At 50.3% G+C, this 20,402-nt stretch overlaps 2 protein-coding genes across 3 annotated transcripts in view; one reads left to right on the plus strand and one right to left on the minus strand.

Moving 5' to 3' along the window:
- LOC144099536 (uncharacterized) overlaps positions 1-20,402 on the minus strand; it is a 325,768-nt gene that overhangs the window by 62,247 nt on the left and 243,119 nt on the right. The window lies entirely within an intron of this gene.
- LOC144099535 (serine dehydratase-like) overlaps positions 1-20,402 on the plus strand; it is a 78,746-nt gene that overhangs the window by 10,603 nt on the left and 47,741 nt on the right. For both annotated transcript variants that reach the window (XM_077632913.1, XM_077632914.1), the window contains exons 3-5: positions 3,202-3,430; positions 5,594-5,633; positions 7,621-7,860. In XM_077632913.1, the coding sequence (XP_077489039.1) occupies positions 3,202-3,430; positions 5,594-5,633; positions 7,621-7,860 (509 nt within the window). The remainder of the gene's footprint in view (positions 1-3,201; positions 3,431-5,593; positions 5,634-7,620; positions 7,861-20,402) is intronic.

Below are 20,402 nucleotides of genomic sequence, written 5' to 3' on the forward strand. Positions count from 1 at the left end.
CTGTCACACGGGCACTTTCGATCGCAATAAAATCGATCGAAACCGAACTCGATGCAGATACGGCGTTGCTACACGGTAAATTCAATCGCGATCGACCGCGATCCTGCTCAATTGCATGGAGCACGATCGAGGGGTCGCTGCGAGTCTCGTTCTCAGACTATACGATAACTGAAAGAATATATTCTAGCTAAAACTAAAGGGTGCTAAAGGTATACTCCAGCAGCGACAAAGGATGCCTGCTTATGCAGCGAGCTTTCGGCAACGGCGCCGCCCGCGGGCGCTCCGGCCGACGACCAGTGCTGCTGCCTGGCTGCCCCGGTTGTCGCTAGGCCTATAGCCTGTTTCGGATCAAAGCCGCAGCGGTGAGCGCTTCCGAAGTCGTTCTGCGCTATAAGAAAAGGCCTGCTCTTCACATCGCTTTAATGTCAACAGCATCAACTCACCATAAAATAATAATATGGTCAATTTCCGTGTCCCCTTCGGCAGCGGAGATAGCGGGCGCCTGGCGAGCCGGGCCACAACGGCGGGCCAGAGACAGAGAGAGATACGAGGCGACAGCGGCAAGAAATTTGCTCGTATCACAGTTGATACTTCTACCAGCAACTCAGTATTGGCCAGCGATCCTCAGAAATTATGCATTTCGCACATTTCTTACCCCGGGGCTTAGTATTTACGCCAAGAACAATCTTTAGCGCATATTTATGACGCCGGCCGACTGGATCCAGGCTGGCTGGCCGGCAAGCTCGGCGTACTTCACGTGCGCACAAGAAAATGCAAAACAGCCATACTACCAGAAAGGCTGCCTCCTAGATTCGATCTAGTACAGCATGCCTGTGCACGAGTGAAGCTTTCGGCAACGACGCCGCCTGCGGGAGCGCCGGGCGACGAAATAGGCTGCTCCCTGGCTGCCCTGTTCGTCGCTAAGCCTAGCTGGTTTCGCATCGATGCCACAGCTGAGGGCTTTTCGGGACTGGCCAGTGCTCAAATAAAAGTGCTGCACTCGGCACCCATTTACTCTGAACCCGTTCCATAATTAAAGATACATTCGATTTCCGCGACGCCTTCAGCAACGGAACTAGCAGACGCCAGGCGAACCGCACCAAGCACCGGCACCTAAGCAGCTATGGGATGAAATTTGCTTGTATCGCATTCGTCACTTCTACCAGCAACTCAGTATGGGCCAACGATCCTCAGAAATTATGCATTTTTGACATTCGTCGATCCCAGTGCTCGTTATGAACGTTAACAAACTATATTATAGCGCACTTTTTCTGATGCCGGCGGCCGACATCGAGGCTGGCAGGCCCGCCCCGAGGAAGAGCGCCATTACGTCACCACGACGCTGGCGCTCTCCGCGCTCGCATTGGCTGCCGCCTCCGCGTTCGCCGCGATCGGCCCGTCGCTGGCATCTGATGCAGGCGACGAGCGGCGATCGGACATCACGACGCCGTTCGCAACGGCGCGCCGCAGGAATCGCGCTCCCTTTTCGTGCATATGTCCCCGCCGGCTATCGCAGAGCGTCAGGCCATCAGTGCACTGTGTAACCATTGTTGCAGCAGAAAATAATTAGGCTGCTTTTTCTGATCATAATTCGAAATTTTCACAAGAAGGTTTTAGTAACGATTGTTATTTTTCATTTATCACAAACCAATGGCGATGATGATAGTACGCGCAGCACCATCTCGTATGTAGCGATCTAACTAGTTGACCGGAATCGAGCTGTCATCTCGATCGCGCTTCAAACGTCGATCGCGATCGGCCGCGATCCGAAGGGCCCGTGTGACGGCGGTATAACTCGAAGGAGCGTCTCTGTCTCGCACCCTCTTCCGGCGTAGCCAGTGCCGGTCTCAGTGCACCAGTTTCCTAGTGAGGACGTTAAAATGGGCCGCATAAGTCCATGCCCCACTGATAGACAGCCTCTCGTTATTGGTTGATGCGCTTGAACTTATCAGTGGGTTTAGCAAGACCGTCCTCTCCCGTCGTCACTGGGGAAATTCCAATATGACGCCTTATAATCGAAGAAATCCAGGGCCAGCAATACTGTAATCGAATTCACTTTAATGATGGGGAAAAAAAACGAAGCAGTCCGAACGGTAGCTGATCGTGGTGGACGTGCAGAGCTCTGTCAAAAAGTTTCTCAGATACGACAAATAAGTAAACAGTTGGGTTAGAACTGCGGCTTTTTTCATACGACGGCGATTCATAAATAACATGACGGGAGTTCGTGCGTTGAAGTCCGAGGCGGCCTTTACATCCAGATAATTAATTACGGCTTGGAGATCTCACCCTTATGTCTCTTACTGGCCGAAGGTGTACGTAGTTACAGCTTAATAAAAGGACCCTCTCTGCAACCGTTTGGGGTGAATTTAAGTACAGCTCACGATGAGCAGTCAGCAACGGTCTTCATCTCTCCTTTGTACAGGGTTTTTCCTTTTTTCTGGTGGATCCAATCAGAAATTCTTTCATGAAAACTACTCGCCTATTCACGTCGTAATGTCTTGCACAAAGCAGCAAATTATTACCTGTTTTGCTTGCGATGCAATAACTGAATATCAGAACTTGGCTGGATTGTCCGTAAGCAATGAAAAACCTCTGATATTTGCGACAACAATTTGCGAAGAAAACTTTCGAGCTACTGTACAAAATAGCTGGTTCCTGTTAACAATAAACTGCGCAAATATGAAAGACACACAGGAGACGAGGTTTACTGGACTATTGCGTGCCCTCTGCAACATGGTATTTGGGGATATGCCACGAGACATAATATTTTAGCCGAAACATCAAGAAAAGCATGTGGCGCCGAGCGAAAACATTTTGCTGACAGCCGCCGCCACCAGCCGGACAGACAATGAACACAGCCATTCAGCCATGCACCGAGCTGGCTGCCCTAGGCGGCCGTTGCATAATTGCCTCGCGTGCGATAGCGCTTGTCAGATTACGCCGTATACCTGAGGCCAAATTATGGAACGCTCTCAACCTGAAGGCAGCCTCAAAACTGACTCAAAGCCTTGCTTTTATTGGTCGGCCTTGGCCACACCGTCAGGGCCGGCCAATAGAAGCAAGGCTTTGAGGCTGTTTCGATGGTTCTGCAGATTGAGGACACTCCGTAATTCGGCCCCAGTTTGACATCAACTTATATCAGGCATCTATCAAAACAGTGTTGATGGCTAGGCGTATGAATGCCGTAACACTTCATCGCAGGCAGTCCAAGCTGGCTACAACACGGTTGTGACGTCATCAGGCGGCAACGCGGGGCTCGCAGTGGCGTTCAGCGCCCGCAAGCTGGGCATCACGGCGCGAGTGTACGTGACGCGGCGCACCAGTCCATCAGTGGTGGAGACGCTGAGGAGAGAAGGAGCCCACGTGGTCGTCACGGGCTCCGTATGGGACGAAGCAGACAGGGAAGCCCGTCGCTTCGTCCAGGAGCACGGTGCGTAACGTGACGCCGGCATGCAGCTCTTCAGACACCAAAGGCATCATGGCGTCCGGAACATAGGCGAGCACCAAGACGCAGCACTCGATATCAAGCGTAGTTCTCACGCTACTTACGCGCAGGGCGAAGGGACTACCGAGAGGAAGTTTGGGCAGAAACATACGAATTAGAGCACAAGGACACATGATTATTTTATTTTGTACTTGCACAGGCGTCGCATGCTTTAAAGTGCTTTCACTTACTTAGCCCTGTAATGCCCAAACGGCTGTACCAGTTTTTTTTTCATGCTCGCAATCAGCAGGGAGCACAGACCAGTAAGAAATTTTTAAGTGCGAAGCGCTGACCTTCACCTGCGAAAACATTCCAAGCCCACAGGTACGTAAGAACTTAACTGCCCAGCATACGAACGTGACGTCAGAGCCTCGAATGATCGCTGCACCATTGTGTGGCGCTCGATGCCTACGCCATCTTCTGAGCGCATTTGACCACGCTGTGCACAAGAGACCGCCACTGTTCACGAAGGAAAACAATAGCAGCTAATGAATTACGGACACTTATGTGCCATAACCGAAGGAGCGACTACGATGCGTGCTACGGGTGAAGGCTTCGGCTTGTTTTCGACCGGCTGGAGTTCAGAGTCTAGCGGGACCTCAGTAGACGCGCGTTTTTCTGCAAAATCGTGCAGACCTCTTTCGGCGAAATAACCGCGGTTGTGTTTGTGAGGGAGAGAAGCGTCCCTGCCTCCCCAACCAAGAGCTTCTAGCGGAATGGAGTGAGTGTGCATCAAGTACTGCGAAGTAGACTTGTCGCGCGACATAATACTATCGTCTGTGCGTTTTACATTGCGATTGCTGCAACGCGCCCGTTCTTGGCTTTTGCGTCGTAGCAGTCGGCGAAGCCGGAGGGTGGCTACCTCGGCAACCGCACCGAAGATAGTTACCGTGGAAGGAGGAGGGTACGCAGAGAGTATAGAAAGCTTAAAACGCCGCCCGAGGCGAGGGTCATCGGTGGCGCCGTGCGCATAGAGCGGCGGACTGGAGAGGACAGCTAGTCGAAAAACAAGTGCAGGTGGAAAACTAAAAAAAATTTCAGGGTACACTTAAGCTGCGCCTAAAGGATATGACGCCATAGCGTAATGAGTTAATTCCCATACATGCAGAATTGGTCATTCTCTACTTTACATTCATAGATCCCTGGGGGCCCTCATACCCCTCCTGGCTCAGTGGAGCAGCTGTTAAGAGACAAGCCGCTGCCCTGTGATGGCAGGTGCTGCCACCGGTGGGCCTTGTGCGAACCAGGTTGCTCTTCCCGGGAGTCCAATCGTTAACTGCTACCTACCACGGTGGGCAGTGGGCTTGCTATCAGATGGGCAGGTTGTGATGACGCCGCAAGGTCACGTTACCTACGTGGCCCACCTGCCACCTAGGTTGGTTCTCTGGGGATTTTTCCCAGATTTTTCGCGTCTCACGGTCAAAGACGGCGACGGCGCCGTCGGCGACCCGGAATTTTCTGCGACACGGACTCCTTAACGCTGTCGCGTTAAAAGATCACTCCGCAACTATACAGATATGAAGTCCTTCTCCAATACTCCACCTCTACATATCGTAGATACCATAACAGCTGTTGCAGAATCTTGCGCGTTACACAGTGTTAACTGTCCCTTCACTTTTTCATTTATCCTCTATCTATAAATGCAGCCCTCTCGGCCAGTATCAATCCCGCCTTACCTATTAATAGCTAAACTCCAAAGGCATACTTGGCCACTGCGGCAGATTGCAAAGAATATATAAATGAGCAACGTCTACCGCTTTATTCGCTTCTTTTATGGGAACGCTGGTGACGTAGGGGGTAGTGAAAAGGGGCGACATATTTACAGACAGTATATTTACCACGTATACTCTCTCATATGGCCGCAACGGCAATTTCCAATACTTCTTGCTCGCGGGCAACCCTGCCACTAGGAGCGGTGGCTTGAAAGATGGGACGCGTGCACTAAACGCTTGCTTATGCCAGCTGCAGGCAGGCGCATACTGTTTCCGAACTGTGCCTGAAAGGTGAGGCTTCACACTTTATTGAAATGCTCTATTCGCAGAAATTCCATCCGTAGATTTATTACTGCCTAAGAGCAAGTTCATTTCTTTCTACCATTTTCGTTCGCAGGAGGTTTCTACTGCCACCCCTTTGACGATCCGGTCGTCTGGTAAGCTGCTCGTACGAAAGCATTAATTATTGCCATTGATGTGCGGCCATATGCGTGTTTGCTATTAAGCCTGTAGAGATTTTTACTTAAAGGGTCCTGAAAGAGCGAAAACGTGGTCCGTATACTTGGATTGTACGGCAAGGCAGCATATAATTAAACGAAGACTAGTTAACCATTATAAACATCTCTTTATTTTTTGCATTAGAGGACAATATTATTTTGCCGAAATTGAGGCCTTCAGCATCATAGGCTGCGTTCGCCTTAATTTGTAAGTCGACAATGTGGCTTGCGATGACATAAGAAGAATTACGCGCGCAAAGCTGTTCGTTAAAGATGCATATCCTCCTATATTCCGGGGTGTGAAATGTGCCTCAGATATTGATCAAGACTGCTAAAATTACTTGGCTTCCGAAAGGTGAATAAATTATTTTTCGCTACTTTACATACTTTTTTCTGTGTGCTTTGGCGAGTCTTATATGGAGAAACTTGTGAAATTTATGAAGCACGGAGGAAAATTATAGTCCCCCTCTTAATTTCACAGCGCAATTACGTTTGTTGGCTTCAGAGTTACGAGTGCTATTGACTGCTTGAACTGCCTCTCACACCGGTTGAAAGGCAGGTCCAAACTACCTTCCATGGCTGCCGTGACAAAGATCCCGTTTTCTAAATATGGAATGCATTACCACAAGTGGGTATAAGGGGAATATTCCTTGCCAACTAGCACACAGTTCACAGGCTACGCATTCTTTGAAGAGCGTTAGCTGAGCTAGAGACGGGTCTCTCAGGAGTCAGCCGGATCTTCTGAGCCGCTCTTTTAAAAGAGCGGGTGAGCCGTGGCTCAGTAAAAGTGAGCGGCGGTTCTTTTGGACATCCGGCTCAATGATCCATAGGACGGTAGTCCCGCGTAGTGATCCGTGCCGAACGGCGAACTGTCTGACTTAGCTCTTACTACTCCATTCGAACGTTTCTTGCCCGTCCGAGATTCAGGATGGCGGCCGGAAATCTCAGGTCAGCAAAATGTGACCCTTCATCGCGTGACCGCGCTCGCGCAGTCATCAGGCCGGCATGGCGGCTGGTTTACCTCCCATGCCGGGGTTCCGATGTGTATATATATACCTTCTGAGCGGCCGCCGAAACTGGTGCCGCTTGGAGTTGCCATTGGTGACAAAATTGTGGCCGACTCGCTTGATCTAGAGGGTTTGGAGTGGTAACAAACGAATCAGGACGATTCAACGCACACAGTTGTTAGCGCAGTTGAAGCCTGGTGCTTGAGGAAATCGTACCGACGACCTTTGTTCCTTGAAACCGTAATGAGGAGCGACCTTCGGACGGTCGTGGCGGGCGAACAAGTGGTCGTAGAGGGATGCAGGTGGTACCAAACGAATCGTCGTTTCATGATGTACACGTTGATATTCGAATTTGTCGAAAGCTTAGGTGAAAACATTAGCTAAAGCTCTTCACTTGATTTCACATTTGCGAATCATTCTTTAATTTTTTAAATTTATATTTCTAGTTTTGCGGACCATGTATAGGTGCGGACTAAACAATGTTTTTTTTTCAATATCGCCACGTATGGCACGAAATTCACCACGCTTATTTCATTCGAAGGTTTTGTGGCACTAGCGCTGTGCGTTTAGATACATCTGTATGCGCTGGTTGTACACCTGTTACCTGTATGCTATGTGCCGGGCACGGGTAATCTATGCATTAAACAGTCTTCTCCCAGTCAAAGTTTAGCTCTGAGGACTGCACATATTACTTCTCCCCCTGTTCTCTATTCCTGTCCCCTCACCTCTTTCACTTCATTTCTCCATTCTGCCTGCTGTCCTTTATTTCCGCTGCCCCAGCTCAGGTGCTTCAGTATCGATGGCAGATGCCGGGGCTAGCAAAAATCTTTTCCTTCCTTTTTACTATTATTTTTAATAAAACCACTACCACCACCACTGCACACCGGAAATTAGGGTACATCAGCTTCGCTTCCACGCAGGTCTGGGCACGCGTCCATGATAGAAGAAGTAGCCGAGGACCTACACAATGAAGGCCTCGGTGCTCCCAGCGCCGTGGTGACGTGTGTCGGAGGAGGGGGTCTCCTGTGTGGCATCGTGGAGGGCATGCACCGCGTCGGTTGGCGGCACGTGCCTGTGCTCGCCATGGAGACTCGCGGCGCGGCCAGCTTCAGGGCGGCCTGGCACTCGGGACGACCGGTGGCCATCGCCGACATCACCAGGTGCGCCTATACAACTTCACAGTAGACGCCAGCGTAGAAGCGCTCAAAAGTCCACTCAGAGGCCCAACGCAGTTATAACATGCCTGCGCTTGGGAAGGGATGCGCAGAACAGTCTATCAGTCTTGCGTATCTTAAACACATTTATGGACGCGAAGGTTCAGAGCTGTTTTCAAAAAGCTTAGACCCCGGGGAGGTTTGCTTAGATTCTACGCCGTGTAAAGGCGCTCTAGCGGCATCCATAGAAGTCCTAGACTTGGGGAGGGGGGCTTAACAAAGGCTGTACGTCTTAGGCACAGAGTGACTATCGAAACCCCGAAGTTCGATTAGAAATGTCGCTGAATTTTAGCCGGTCGGCATGCCAGGGCACGGAAAAATTTTGGCGGACGGGCAATAACCGCAAAAGCACGGCACTGCGTGGGCCATTGCCTTCAGTTCTTGCACAACTTGGTGCAGCATGGAAGAGAACTTGCCAGCACACGGCCCCCATTAGGAGCCAAGCGAGCAGATAGCATTGGTAAGAGCGTCCCGTAAGGAGAACATCGGAGACAGAGCCCTCTAACCGTGCACCGTCTCTGTTTTTCGTTTATCACGACTCGCGAGTACGCAAAATAAACGGTCCTGCTCACAACGCCGACAACGCACTGACGTGCTTCCTTTTCATCAGGACAAATAAAAGATTGCCGCCGCGTAATCTTGGGACGATTCCGCCCCACGTAACCGTGAGCGCTGAATGCGATAACCAGCAGCAGTCCCAGCATGACATATAGTTGCGGTGGTGTCTCAGTTATTAGTATACCGCGGTGACCTTCAGAACCCAAGTGGCGGTAAAACAGCTTGCAAAGTGCGCTTTGCGGATCAATGCAGCTAAGGCGGGTTCCCGCTGGCACGTGCACCTACACACACGACGCACACCTTTAGAGGGCGCTTCTACAATACAACAAAATAACTTAGAATAGAAGTGACTGCCATTATACGCCTCAAAACCCGCGGTTTGGGGCATTCATCGGGACACTGTCCGGCCATTCGTTGCAGCGAAACGACGAGACTGAGACTGCAGTGTTTTGCTACCGTTGGTGCTTTACCTAGGCACTTCCGAAAAAGAATTTCGGTCGCATAAGCTTCTAACATTACCGCTACTGTAATGCAAGAGTTCACAGTCCGGGTTCATTCTGACCCGCAGCCAGAGACGCTCCCCGAGCGAACAGCCCAAGCGATGACGATAAGTATTCACGGCTGAAAATAATCAAGTGTCATACAGAAAGGTGAAAAGGACGAAAGCGCATACTGTTCTCACACTAACCACCCGCGCTGTCAGAGGCGGCCAGCCTCCCCGCGGTTAGTCTGTTGCAGTGGGCCGAATGAATAACTGTGAAAAACAACCGGCTTGTACTGTGAAACTGTTGTGTCTGCACTTCATTTATTGCACAACTAAGAACATGGTACAACACTGACACACAACATTGAAGCCATGCCGCCGGCACCACACACACACACGCGTCAATACACACGCATGCAGCTTGTCCACAGTTGCCAACACACGCACGGTACGCCGCTGCTTTTGGCACACAACACTTCTTCCCTTGTAATTTTTTTTTTACAAGTCCAGTTTCGATGGTGGTCGACGTACCCTCACTGGGCGACCTGTGATAGGATCAGGGAGGCTCACGGGAACTGCTACCCGAGGAGTATTAAGTTTGTCTTCTGGTGCACTCACACATGGATCACGTCGAGGTGATGCAGATTTGTTTTCATCTGGAACGCAAGCAGGTGATGTCTCGTTGTCCGGGGAGGTTTGCATACTGGGTAGGAATTCAGGTTCCGGATCCAGATGGCGTTTGTCGTCGGTGTGACCCTTGCGCAGTTGATCAGTGTGACGTTTCCAGGTTGTTCCCCCAACTTCCACTTCATATGATAGAGGCCCTGTTCTGGTTGCGATTGTTCCGGGCACCCATTTACTTGTACCCCTATAGGAGCGCACAGAAACTTCTTCCCCCTCAGAAAAGGAGCGCTGAGGCTTACTTGGTTGAGATGACCCTTGTTTCTCATACGTACATCCACTGGGTTGTGGGCGTAATAGTGCCAGTCGAGTGCGTAGCTCGCGCTTGAGATAAAGGTTTGCTGGTGTCTCACCAGTAGCACAGTGGTGTGTCGTACGGTATACCAAAAGGAAGTTTGTCAACTTCTCGATGATGGATCCCTCTACTTTCATGGCCTTCATACGGTGCTTGAAGGACTGCACGAACCTCTCTGCAAGACCGTTCGTAGCCGGGTGACATGGCGCGCTAAATGTGTGTCGCACACCATTCTGCATGAGAAAGGTTCGAAGCTCTTCCAATGTGAATTGAGGACCATTGTCCGTGGCAATGCGTTCTGGAATGCCGTGAGATGCAAACATAACGCGCAGTGCATCCACGGTGTGCTCTGCCGTAGTTGAACTCATCACAAGTATTTCAGGCCATTTTGAGAATGAGTCAACAGCAATAAGAAACATTTTGCCCAGGAATGGCCCTGCAAAGTCTAAATGAACTTGGCGCCATGGTCCACTCGGCACTTCCCACGGGTGCAGAGAGACCTTTGGTGGCATGTTGCTCTCGCTGGAGCACCGTGCACATTTCTTAGTGATGGCTTCGATATCGGTGTCAACAAATGGCCACCACACAAACGAACGTGTAAGCGCTTTCATTTTCACAGTGCCTTGATGTCCAGAGTGCAGGTCGTTGAGGACTGTTTCTCGCAATACAGCTGGAATGACAGTCCTTATGCCCCAAACAATGATGCCGTGGCGTAAAGAGAGTTCATCTCTACGCCTGTAGAATGGAAGGATTTCGTTGTCTTGTTTGCACGAGTCCCACCCGTTCAAAACATGGTAGCGGACTCTCGATAGCAGACGATCACGCTCTGTGGCTTGTCTGACTTGATGAGCTGTTACAGGTAGTTGCTCCATTTGGTTCAGGTAGAAAAGTTCAGCTTCATCTGGTTTATCTTCAGGACTGTCTGGAAGAGGAAGGCGTGACAATGTATCTGCATTGGCATTATCCGATGACTTGCGGTACTGTATCTCGTAGTCGAGCCCAGCTAGAAACAAGGCATAACGTTGAATGCGTGCAGCTTGCATCGCAGGAACACTGCTGGTTGGGCCAAAGATATGTGTCAGAGGCTGATGATCTGTGATCAGCTTGAAGTGTCTTCCATACAGGTATGCATAGAACTTTTGTATACCCCAGACAATGGCTAGTGCTTCTTTATCTATCTGAGAGTACTGCTTTTCCGAAGCCTTCAAGGTTCGAGATGCAAATGCGATGGGTCTTTCACTCCCATTAGGCATTTTGTGCGAAAGGACTGCTCCGAGTCCGTGGGGGCCAGCATCACATGCTAGACGTACTTCCAGGTTCGGGTTGTAGTACACAAAGACAGTTTCTGAGGCTATAATCTTCTTTGCTTGCTGAAATGCCACCTCACATTCTTTTGTCCACTTCCATGGTGATGATTTCTCCAGGAGTGCATGCAGTTGTCTGAGAAGATTAGCACTGTCTGGAATAAACTTCCCGTAATAGTTCACAAGGCCAAGGAATGACCTCAACTCAGACGTGGACTTGGGTGTAGGGGCACGTATCACTGCCTTGATCTTGTCCTCTGTCTTGTGTAACCCGGTTCCATCGAGCTTGTAACCACAGTATGTTACAGAGTCTTCAAAGAACGAACATTTCTGGAGGTTAGCTCTGAGCCCATACTCTTGCAGTCTTCTGAGCACTAGCTCTAGGTTCTTGAGATGAGAATCTTCTGACTCACCAGTGACAAGAATGTCATCTTGAGTAGCATGACACATTGGGATTCCCTGCAGGATTTGATCTATTGTTCTCTGCCACACAGCTGGCGCAGAAGAGATGCCAAAAATCATTCTGTTGTACTGATACAGCCCTTTTTCTGTGTTGATGGTCAAGAGCGGCTTGGACTCATCGTCTACTTCCATTTGTAGGTAGGCTTGTCTCAGATCTATCTTTGAAAACTTCTGTCCTCCTGCTCACTTTGCAAAGATGCCCTCAATGCGGGGTAAGGGATACTGGTCCACCACCAAGTGAGGGTTGATTGTGGTTTTGAAGTCTCCACATATGCGGACAGTTCCATTTGCTTTCACTACAGGCACAATGGGCGTGGCCCAATCACTGTGATTCACTTTTGTCAGGATGCCGACTGCTTCCAGCCGTTCAAGCTCAGTGTTCACTTTCTCCTTCAAGGCATAGGGCACCTGTCGTGGCCTGCAGAACTTCGGTTGCACACCACTTTGAAGACGCAGTTTCAGTTTGATGTGCTTAAGTTTTCCAATGCTATCATCGAAGACGTCCCTGTGTTCTGCGAGGATCTTGTTCAGTTGATCTGCACGTGGCCCCAGTTGTTTTTCGATCCTCAATACACTGCTCAGCTCGAGAAGGTTGAAACGATTAATCCAGTCTCTTCCAAAGTGCGGAGGTCCTGGAGTGTCGACTACAAAGAACTGCACGCGTTGCGTTGACTTCCCAAACGTGACATTAGCTGTTGCCACACTGTTAGGGCTGAAGGCTTGACCAGTCAGCGTCTTGAACCGTACTGAAGTTCCCTCCAGAGGCAGATGAGAGAGATGCGCTTCGTACGTGGTTCTTGGCACAAGAGAATACTTGGATCCAGTGTCCATCTCCATTTCCAATGTGTGCCCTTCGATCTGTGGCTTCAGCCAGATCGGACTGCTTTTGTTCCTATCGTCGACATGTGCCAGAAGTTCAAATGCATCACTGTCTTGTTCAATGGCATGCACTTGACTTCTTGAAGCATGCCTATTCTTGTAAGGCTTGACCGGCGTGGTGCTCTATTGGCGTCGCTTGACTTGCTTTTACACGTGGTACTAATGGGGCCAACTTTATTGCACTTGTGGCAAACACTTGTGAGAAACTTGCATTTCGACGGTGGATGCCCCTTGCGGTCACACCTGTAACATCGTCGTGCTTCCTTCTCGACATGAGCCTCGGAAGCCGGCACTTCTTCCCTGCTTTTGAATTCGGCGATGTCCTTCACGGCAAGTTCATGTGCTACTGCTTCGCCAAGGGCGTGCTCTAGCGTAACCTTTTTTGCGGTTAGCAATCTCTGCTGGACTTGCACGTAGCGAAGACCGCACACAAATTTATCCCGCAGTGCCTGGTCCAAAAATGACCCAAAGTTGCAGTTCTGTGAAAGCCGCCGCAGTTCTGCCATATATTCGTTAGCAGACTCACCTTCTCTCTGAAGTCTCTTGTAGAACCGATGTCGCTCAGACATTTCAAGAGGCACAGGTGAAAAGTAGTCTCCCAGATACTTTTTGATGTCTGCGTACGTTTTCTCTGAGGGTTTGTTCGGCGTGGTCAGCTTGCGAAGGATAGCGTAAGTTTTCGCTCCCATGCTTGTAATTATAGCCGCTACCTTCTCTTCCGGTAAGCTGTTGAGCGCGAAGTATTCGTCCGCCCTTTCTATATACGACGACCAGTCTTCAACAGTGTCATCGAAACTGTCGAGCTTACCGATTAGCGCTGCTTGAGCTGCCATTGTTCTCCCGCCCAGCGTAGGGCTCGCAGAGTTAGGCCTGACACTTCGTGTTTGTCAATGCTCTTCTTGCGGCTGCCAGTTACTGTCGCTTGATGTGGTGATCTTCAGGCCGTTCTTGGAGCGTTCTTGATCCGGTCCTCGTCGCCATTTGTTGTGTCTGCACTTCATTTATTGCACAACTAAGAACATGGTACAATACTGACACACAACATTGAAGCCATGCCGCCGGCACCACACACACACACGCGTCAATACGCACGCATGCAGCTTGTCCACAGTTGCCAACACACGCACGGTACGCCGCTGCTTTTGGCACACAACAGAAACATCAAAACAATTTCATGCAGTGAAGGACTCGAGTTGTTTACTAGATTCCCTTAAGCTGGGGGCTCATCTACATTGGTCAAACAGTTCGATGATTCAACGAGCGTTCCAGCGAGCACTGCCGAAATCTGCGAAATAATGCACGAAGCTTCCTAATGGATTACTGCAAAGCTTGCAGGAATTGCCGCCCAGAGTTGGAGAAAACTATCTTCTTGAGGAGTGGAAAGGACAGATTCGAGAGAGAGGTGGCGGATGCCTATTATATCTCGAAAGAAGTCAGCAGATGCGTCAGAAAGCCATCCATTACGCTTACCAACGAGGAGTTCACTTTGCTAGAAGGTTTTTGTAGGTTATTCGTTTTGTCGTGTATTCCCTTCGGCATTAGGTGCTACTCCACTTGACGATGTGCCGTTGTTTGTGCGTATTCCTGCTCGCATTTTCGGCCTTTGACGCAGTCTTTTGTCCGAGCCTGTTTTAACTTTTTTTGTACTTTATTCTCCGTGTTTTTTGTTGGTCATCGGATATCATACATTGGTTGCCGGTTGATCGGTTTCGGTTGTTAAAGGTTTTTGCACTCATCACGTCTTTCGCCTTTTGTACCTTTGACGCGGCTTTGGTCTTAAACCTTCATTGCTCACCTTTTTTTCCACGTTTTTGTCGGTCATCTCGATCACTCCTCATGCGGTTGTATCGTTTTCGGTTGTTAAGGGTTGTTTGGTCATGATCATTTGATTATCATGCTGATGTAGAGCTGTTTGCTATATTTTTATTGACGTTGTTTGGGTTTTTTCTTCCGAATGGCCATGATAAAAAGTATTTTACGTGGTTACTTATCGTGCTTCATGTATTAGATCTTTTTCAGTGATCTGTTAATTGTGCTGCGTGTGTTGGCTTCGTGAGTTTGCGAATCCGTGATTGCACGGATGTTACGACGCACTGGCTTATAAAAAGGCAGGTTTGACGCGAAATAAAATTCAGTATTAAGTTGGCGCTGGTCTTGTCGTGTATCTTTCTGTTTTGTCCCCGTATTTCGCGCCGTTTTCTTTGTGAAGTACATATACGGTTCATATGAAGCGAGGCTGAGACTTGTCGCAAATAACAGGCTTCGCAGAAGGGTGCAAAGTATGACCTCGTCGCCAGAGCGGAGTGAGACAGCGCCGTGCGTCGCATCGTATCGACTCTTACGATCTTCCTGGCAGGCTTCAGTGTTCAGGCAATCAAGGTGGCTGCATCGGGCCACTCGGGAGAGGAACTGGTCGGGAACACACTGGCAGGAGCTCGCAGGAGTCGAGAAGAGCCGCCGAGAAGGGTAGTGGGAGGAAGGCCGTAACCGACGAAAAACTGGGAGTAACCAGTGATTTGTCGCAATGCGGAATTGTATAGGCAAAAGTGCCGAAAGGAACGACTTTGTCCCTATTTTGGTGGTCAGGTTCGACGTACCGTTTTTGCCGAAAGTAACCTTTTAGCAACACCTGGATCTTTGCAAAATAAGGTGAGGTCTCGTCCTCACGCTTTGACACTGTTCGGTCTTTAGGAGTACCGTAAAGGATTCAATATACGCTTGCGAGGTAAAAACTTGTTGCTCGGTTACTTTTGGCATATGGTGTAGATAGCAATCATATCTGAAAGGGTGCAGTGGAACCGCTTAGTCAGGCCATTTGTCAGGGTGGCAGTTAAAGGTCATCTTGTGAAGTGTAGAGGAAGCTAGAAGAACTTCGGCAACAAGTCTCGACAGGAACAGCCGGCCGCGGTCACTGAGAAGCACCTAAGGGGCACTATGGCGCAGTACGATGGATTGCAAAAAATTGGCAGTGGCTTAGCTCCGCTATGCCAGGATATACGTAGCGAGACGGACGTTCCCCTGGCTGAGCTTGTTTTTCGGAAACTCGAATGGTGTGATCAGTCACACTATGGGCCTTCACATCCTCTTCTGTTGGTTCCCGCAGTCTATAAAAATGTGTAAGAAAGGAGTAACTTCGAATTTTACCCCTTCTCGGCAGGCATGGAATAACTTTACACCCTTTAAGTACCTTTGCACCCTTTAAGAGTGTCCTTGTTAAGGTGCCTTCACATCGCTCTTGTGAAAATTTCGCCTGCCGCGTAACCACGTTCTCTATAGCAAACGAACTGGATTCACGCCATCCGAGGAGGCTTCGGACGCCCAGTCGCCGCCTGGTTGCGCCTCATACAGCAAATGTCACGCAGTTATTCCTGGACCTGAACTGCGCACCACGGCTGGGCCTAGCGCCTCCGGTGACATGCTGGCGGGGGTAGCTCCGCCTGCGCCGCTTGCCTCGGTGGCATTCTCGCCAGTACAAAAGCCCACTGAGCATGGGCCGGACCTCCAAAATCGTGCCTTTGTTTCATCAGATACGGCGCCTGCCTTGCCTTCTCTAAATGTACAACTCGTGAGTGCTTTACCCTCTGGACGGAACACAGATGCGGCTGCTCAGCCTGTACTTCTGGATCGACCTCTACCAATACCACATGCCACGTTGAGCACTCCAATGGACCTGTCATCAGCCCCGCCAATCGGGCCGCCGGCCCTCCGCTCTTCTCAAAAGCACCCTTCAGGAGACGCTGCAACGCGTACCTCTTCGGCCATCGGCGGCTCACAAGGCAAACGTTCCTGCATAACCACAGACCGCCCAGTTGTGTCTACCCACGGCTCAGTGAGTTACAAAGCCACTATTAAATCTCTCGCAACGAAAAGCCTTACAGATATAACCGACCAGAATTCTGCAGGCAAATCTGGATGCATGTCTCGGAACGAAAGGTTTTCGCGGCTTTACGGCCAGAAAGAAGTCCAATATCGTTGCTGTGTGGCTCCCGACTTTAGCTGCCGTGGAACGTCTGCAAACGCTATAGTGCATTACAGTTAGCAGCGAGGTCTCGGTACCGGTACAGGTGTACCTGGTTGATGGATCCGACTTGCAACGTTGTGTTGTCTACAACGTCGATGTTAATGAGAACCAGGCCGCCCTTCAGCGTGAGCTTTATTGTTCCACTCACCGAGCGATCCAAGCACGTTACATGGGAAAAGGGCGCTCATGCATAGTCACCCTGCAAGGCCCACCAACACCGCCGGCCTGTTTGTACTATTATGGCTGCATTTTACGGCCTCGGCCATACAAACCAACCGCCGTCTACTGCTACAGTTGCTTCAGACCTGGCCATATGCGTAGATCCTGCCCTTTCACAACTCAAGTGGAGCCTGTGTCAGAAGGCGCAGCGGCGTACAGATGTGGCCTCTGCAAAACTGACGACCACGACATCACATCACCCACTTGCCCCACAAAGCAGAAGGCAACAGAAAAGATTCGTCGTGGGTATTCTAAGGAAATGACTGAGAATGTGAACACGCCCCTTGTGCAGACTTCCAACCGGTTTGCACCTCTCCAGTCGGACGATGACGAGTGGCCCGAACTTCCCGTGCTGCACACTCATGAAACTGCTACCCAGCAGACTTATAGCGATAAAGTGCGTAAGGACTGCCGACATCAGCAGGCTACAAAACAGCTTAGCATCCCGGAACCTCTCAATGGTGACATGGTAGCAGTTGATGACCAAATTACACGCCTTTTGGCAGAGGTCTCAAGGCTCCGACAACACCGTGAACTGCTTGCCCGCCGTAGACATTCACCGGGATGTGGCACCGCCACTAGAAATGATGAATTAGCACCGAACATGTCCCGCCCACCAGCTTCTTTCACCGCTCCTCCCAGAGTACCTGCTACATTGCCAGAAAACTCTACAGCATCCATGCTCCGCTTCATAGTTACCCAGTTATCCAACCTGACATCTGTTCTCTTGCAACGCTTGGACTACTGACCGTAGATGGCGTGTTCCGGCTTTTCTGATGTGCTCCAGTGGAACTGTAGAGGCCTCTCCACTAAAGTGGGAGAGCTCAAAACCCGTCTTCGCTTGCACAAGCTCCAGGTGTGGGCCATGTTACTGTAGGAGACCAATGCCTTGCCAGCAATCCCGGGCTTCAGTGGTTATGCGTCGCCTTCAATGAACGACCATCGTGTACACACTGCTTCCCCTCCGGGAAACGCGGCGGTGTACGTTAACACGCGTTTCCATCATGTATGCGTCTCTCTGGAAACTTGGTGCACCTCGTATCAGGAGGTAGTTGCAGTTTCTGTAAAATTACCCATGGCAACTGTTGTGGTGGTATCTTACTACGTAAAACCAGCGGGTGGCGCTCCCTCCGGTATTAATCTGGACTGGTTATTGACTGTGCGTAGGAAATACCCCGGGTGTCCGATTTTAATCGGAGGTGACTTCAACGCCCCACATCCAGACTGGAGGTGCCCTACTTCGAGCCCCCGCGGCAGGCGTGTGCGGGATGCCTTCGCGGATGCGTTGTTTATTCTTCTAGATCACCCCAGTTCAGCAACGCTGGCTATGCGTCACAGTCACAGTACTACCTATGCTCCTGATCTAACGTGGTGGTCTGGCCCCGGCACTCCCTCGTGGCAACCGTTAGCCTGACTGTTGGGGCAGTAACCACCACCCTATAATCATCGGTGCCCATCCATCACGTGCTCGCCGGTTACGCCGCAAGTGCACGGTGGTCAACTGGAATTGTTTCCGTGCTATTGTCCAGGATTTCCCTGCAGAGTCGTCACCGCTTGTTGACCGCATACAATGCGCGTTAAATAGGGCTACCACCTGCACCTGGGCAGACATCGATCGACCGGTTCCAGAAATCGGTCTGCTAAACTTGTGGGCTGCTCCCCGGCAGGCCGAGCTGGCAGCCTTAGTTGATCCCACATCTGCAAAGGCACGTATAAGACTGAACTATACTACTGCCAAGGCTCGGAAATATGAACGCGATCTATCACGAAGGCAGTGACATGCGTGGTGCGAGCAGTTTTCTGCGAAGTTGTCGAATCCATCTCTCTGGCGAACTTTCCGTCCAATGGAACACGGTCACCATCGCCCCGACGCAGCTAGCACCGTATGCTTCGCAGCTAACTTGTCTCCGGATGATTTCGCCAGAGGAGCGGCATGGAAATTCTTTCCAAAATATGATGTGTTGCCACTTTCATCTGCCCAGTCTAACTTGGCCGGGATTCCAGCTTACGTAAATAAACTGTCATCAGCACCAGATGCCGAGGGTATTGCGTCTCCTTTTACCATGCCTGAGTTGCTTGCAGCAATATATGAGGCTAAACGAAAGACATCGCCCGGTCCGGATGCCATTCCATATGAGGTGTACAAGAACATGAGTTGTGCTGTCCTCCCTCAACTTCTCGACACCATTAACACAGTATGGCTAAACGGCTCGGTGCCTGAGACCTGGAAATTGGCCACTGTGATCCCAATTCCAAAAGCAGGGAAGCCACCGACGCATCTTGGCAACTTCACGCCTATTTCTCTAACATCAACACTATGCAAGCGGACAGAGAAAATGTTAGCCACACGACTGTCGTGGTGGCTGGAGCATCACGGTTTCTACCACCCCGCACAAATTGGCTTCTGTCCATTCATCGGCGCTGAAGATCGTTTGGCTGTAATGGCGTCGCAAGTTCTGTCATCAACTCTCAGCCACAGTGTACGTACCGTCCTCGACAAGGATACCGAAAAGGCTTACGATAATATAAGTCATGCTGCCATTTTGCATTCAATTCACATGCCGCATTTCCCTCTTCGAGTATACAATTTTATAAAGTCCTTCCTTGAAGGCAGACGATTTGCCATACACCTCAGTGGTGACTCCCTAGGATCATTTGAATCTGTTCGCGGTGTACCCCAAGGCTCGGTGCTGTGACCAACACTGTTCAATATTGCCTTCATTCCTCTTGCATGGCGCTTACATGATGTCCCTGACGTTAAGTTCTTACTGTACGCCGATCATATCACTATATGGAGCACTCACCAAGACCTGCTAACTCAAGCGGTGGCCCTACAGTCAGCCTTAGATATTACCGCCAATTACACTATGTCTGTCGGCCTACAGCTTTCAGTGAGCAAAACTACGTTCATGCCAGTGGCCAACCGCTGGGGACGCCGTAAACTCGCTGCCATGCCAATCCGTCTCCAGCTATCTCGAACCCCAGTTCAAGAATCTTCGACATTGAAAATTCTGGGTTTGTTGATACATCAGTCCGGAACAGGTACTGCCTGGCTTTCTCAGGCTAAAAGCAGGCGTTGCAGACTTTGGACCTAATCAGACGTATTGCTTCCAAAAGCGGCGGCCCTCGCTCCCATGTCGCACGACATTTGGTGAAAACGGTTTTGCAACCACGCCTCATTTACCAAGCACAGTTCCAACAATTAACTAGAGCTCAGTAGGATCGCCTGGAAGCCGTCAATCTAGAGGCAATGAGAGCTATCACTTGCCTTCCACGCATCACGCCGGTCGTGGCACTTCAAGAAAATGCTCAGTTCAATACCCTTGACGAGCTTGCGCAGCAGCGCCGTGATGCTCGTAGCCTTAGGGCCACCCTTTTGCATTCACCGCGAGCACTCCGGACCTTTGCTTCATCACACACCATACTGTCGCCGCCACCGTCAGTTCTTCTTCCATAGTACTTCGTGCAGCTGTGCGACAACAAACCTACCGATCTACGTCGCCCAACCTCACCTTATGCGGCATTGTCCCTTCGCGAGCTAATCGCGGAACAAGATAGTCACCTACCCCGCGGCTCAATTATTAT

The sequence above is a fragment of the Amblyomma americanum genome, chromosome 7, assembly GCF_052857255.1.
Source record: "Amblyomma americanum isolate KBUSLIRL-KWMA chromosome 7, ASM5285725v1, whole genome shotgun sequence".
Classification (NCBI taxonomy): Eukaryota; Metazoa; Arthropoda; class Arachnida; order Ixodida; family Ixodidae; genus Amblyomma; species Amblyomma americanum.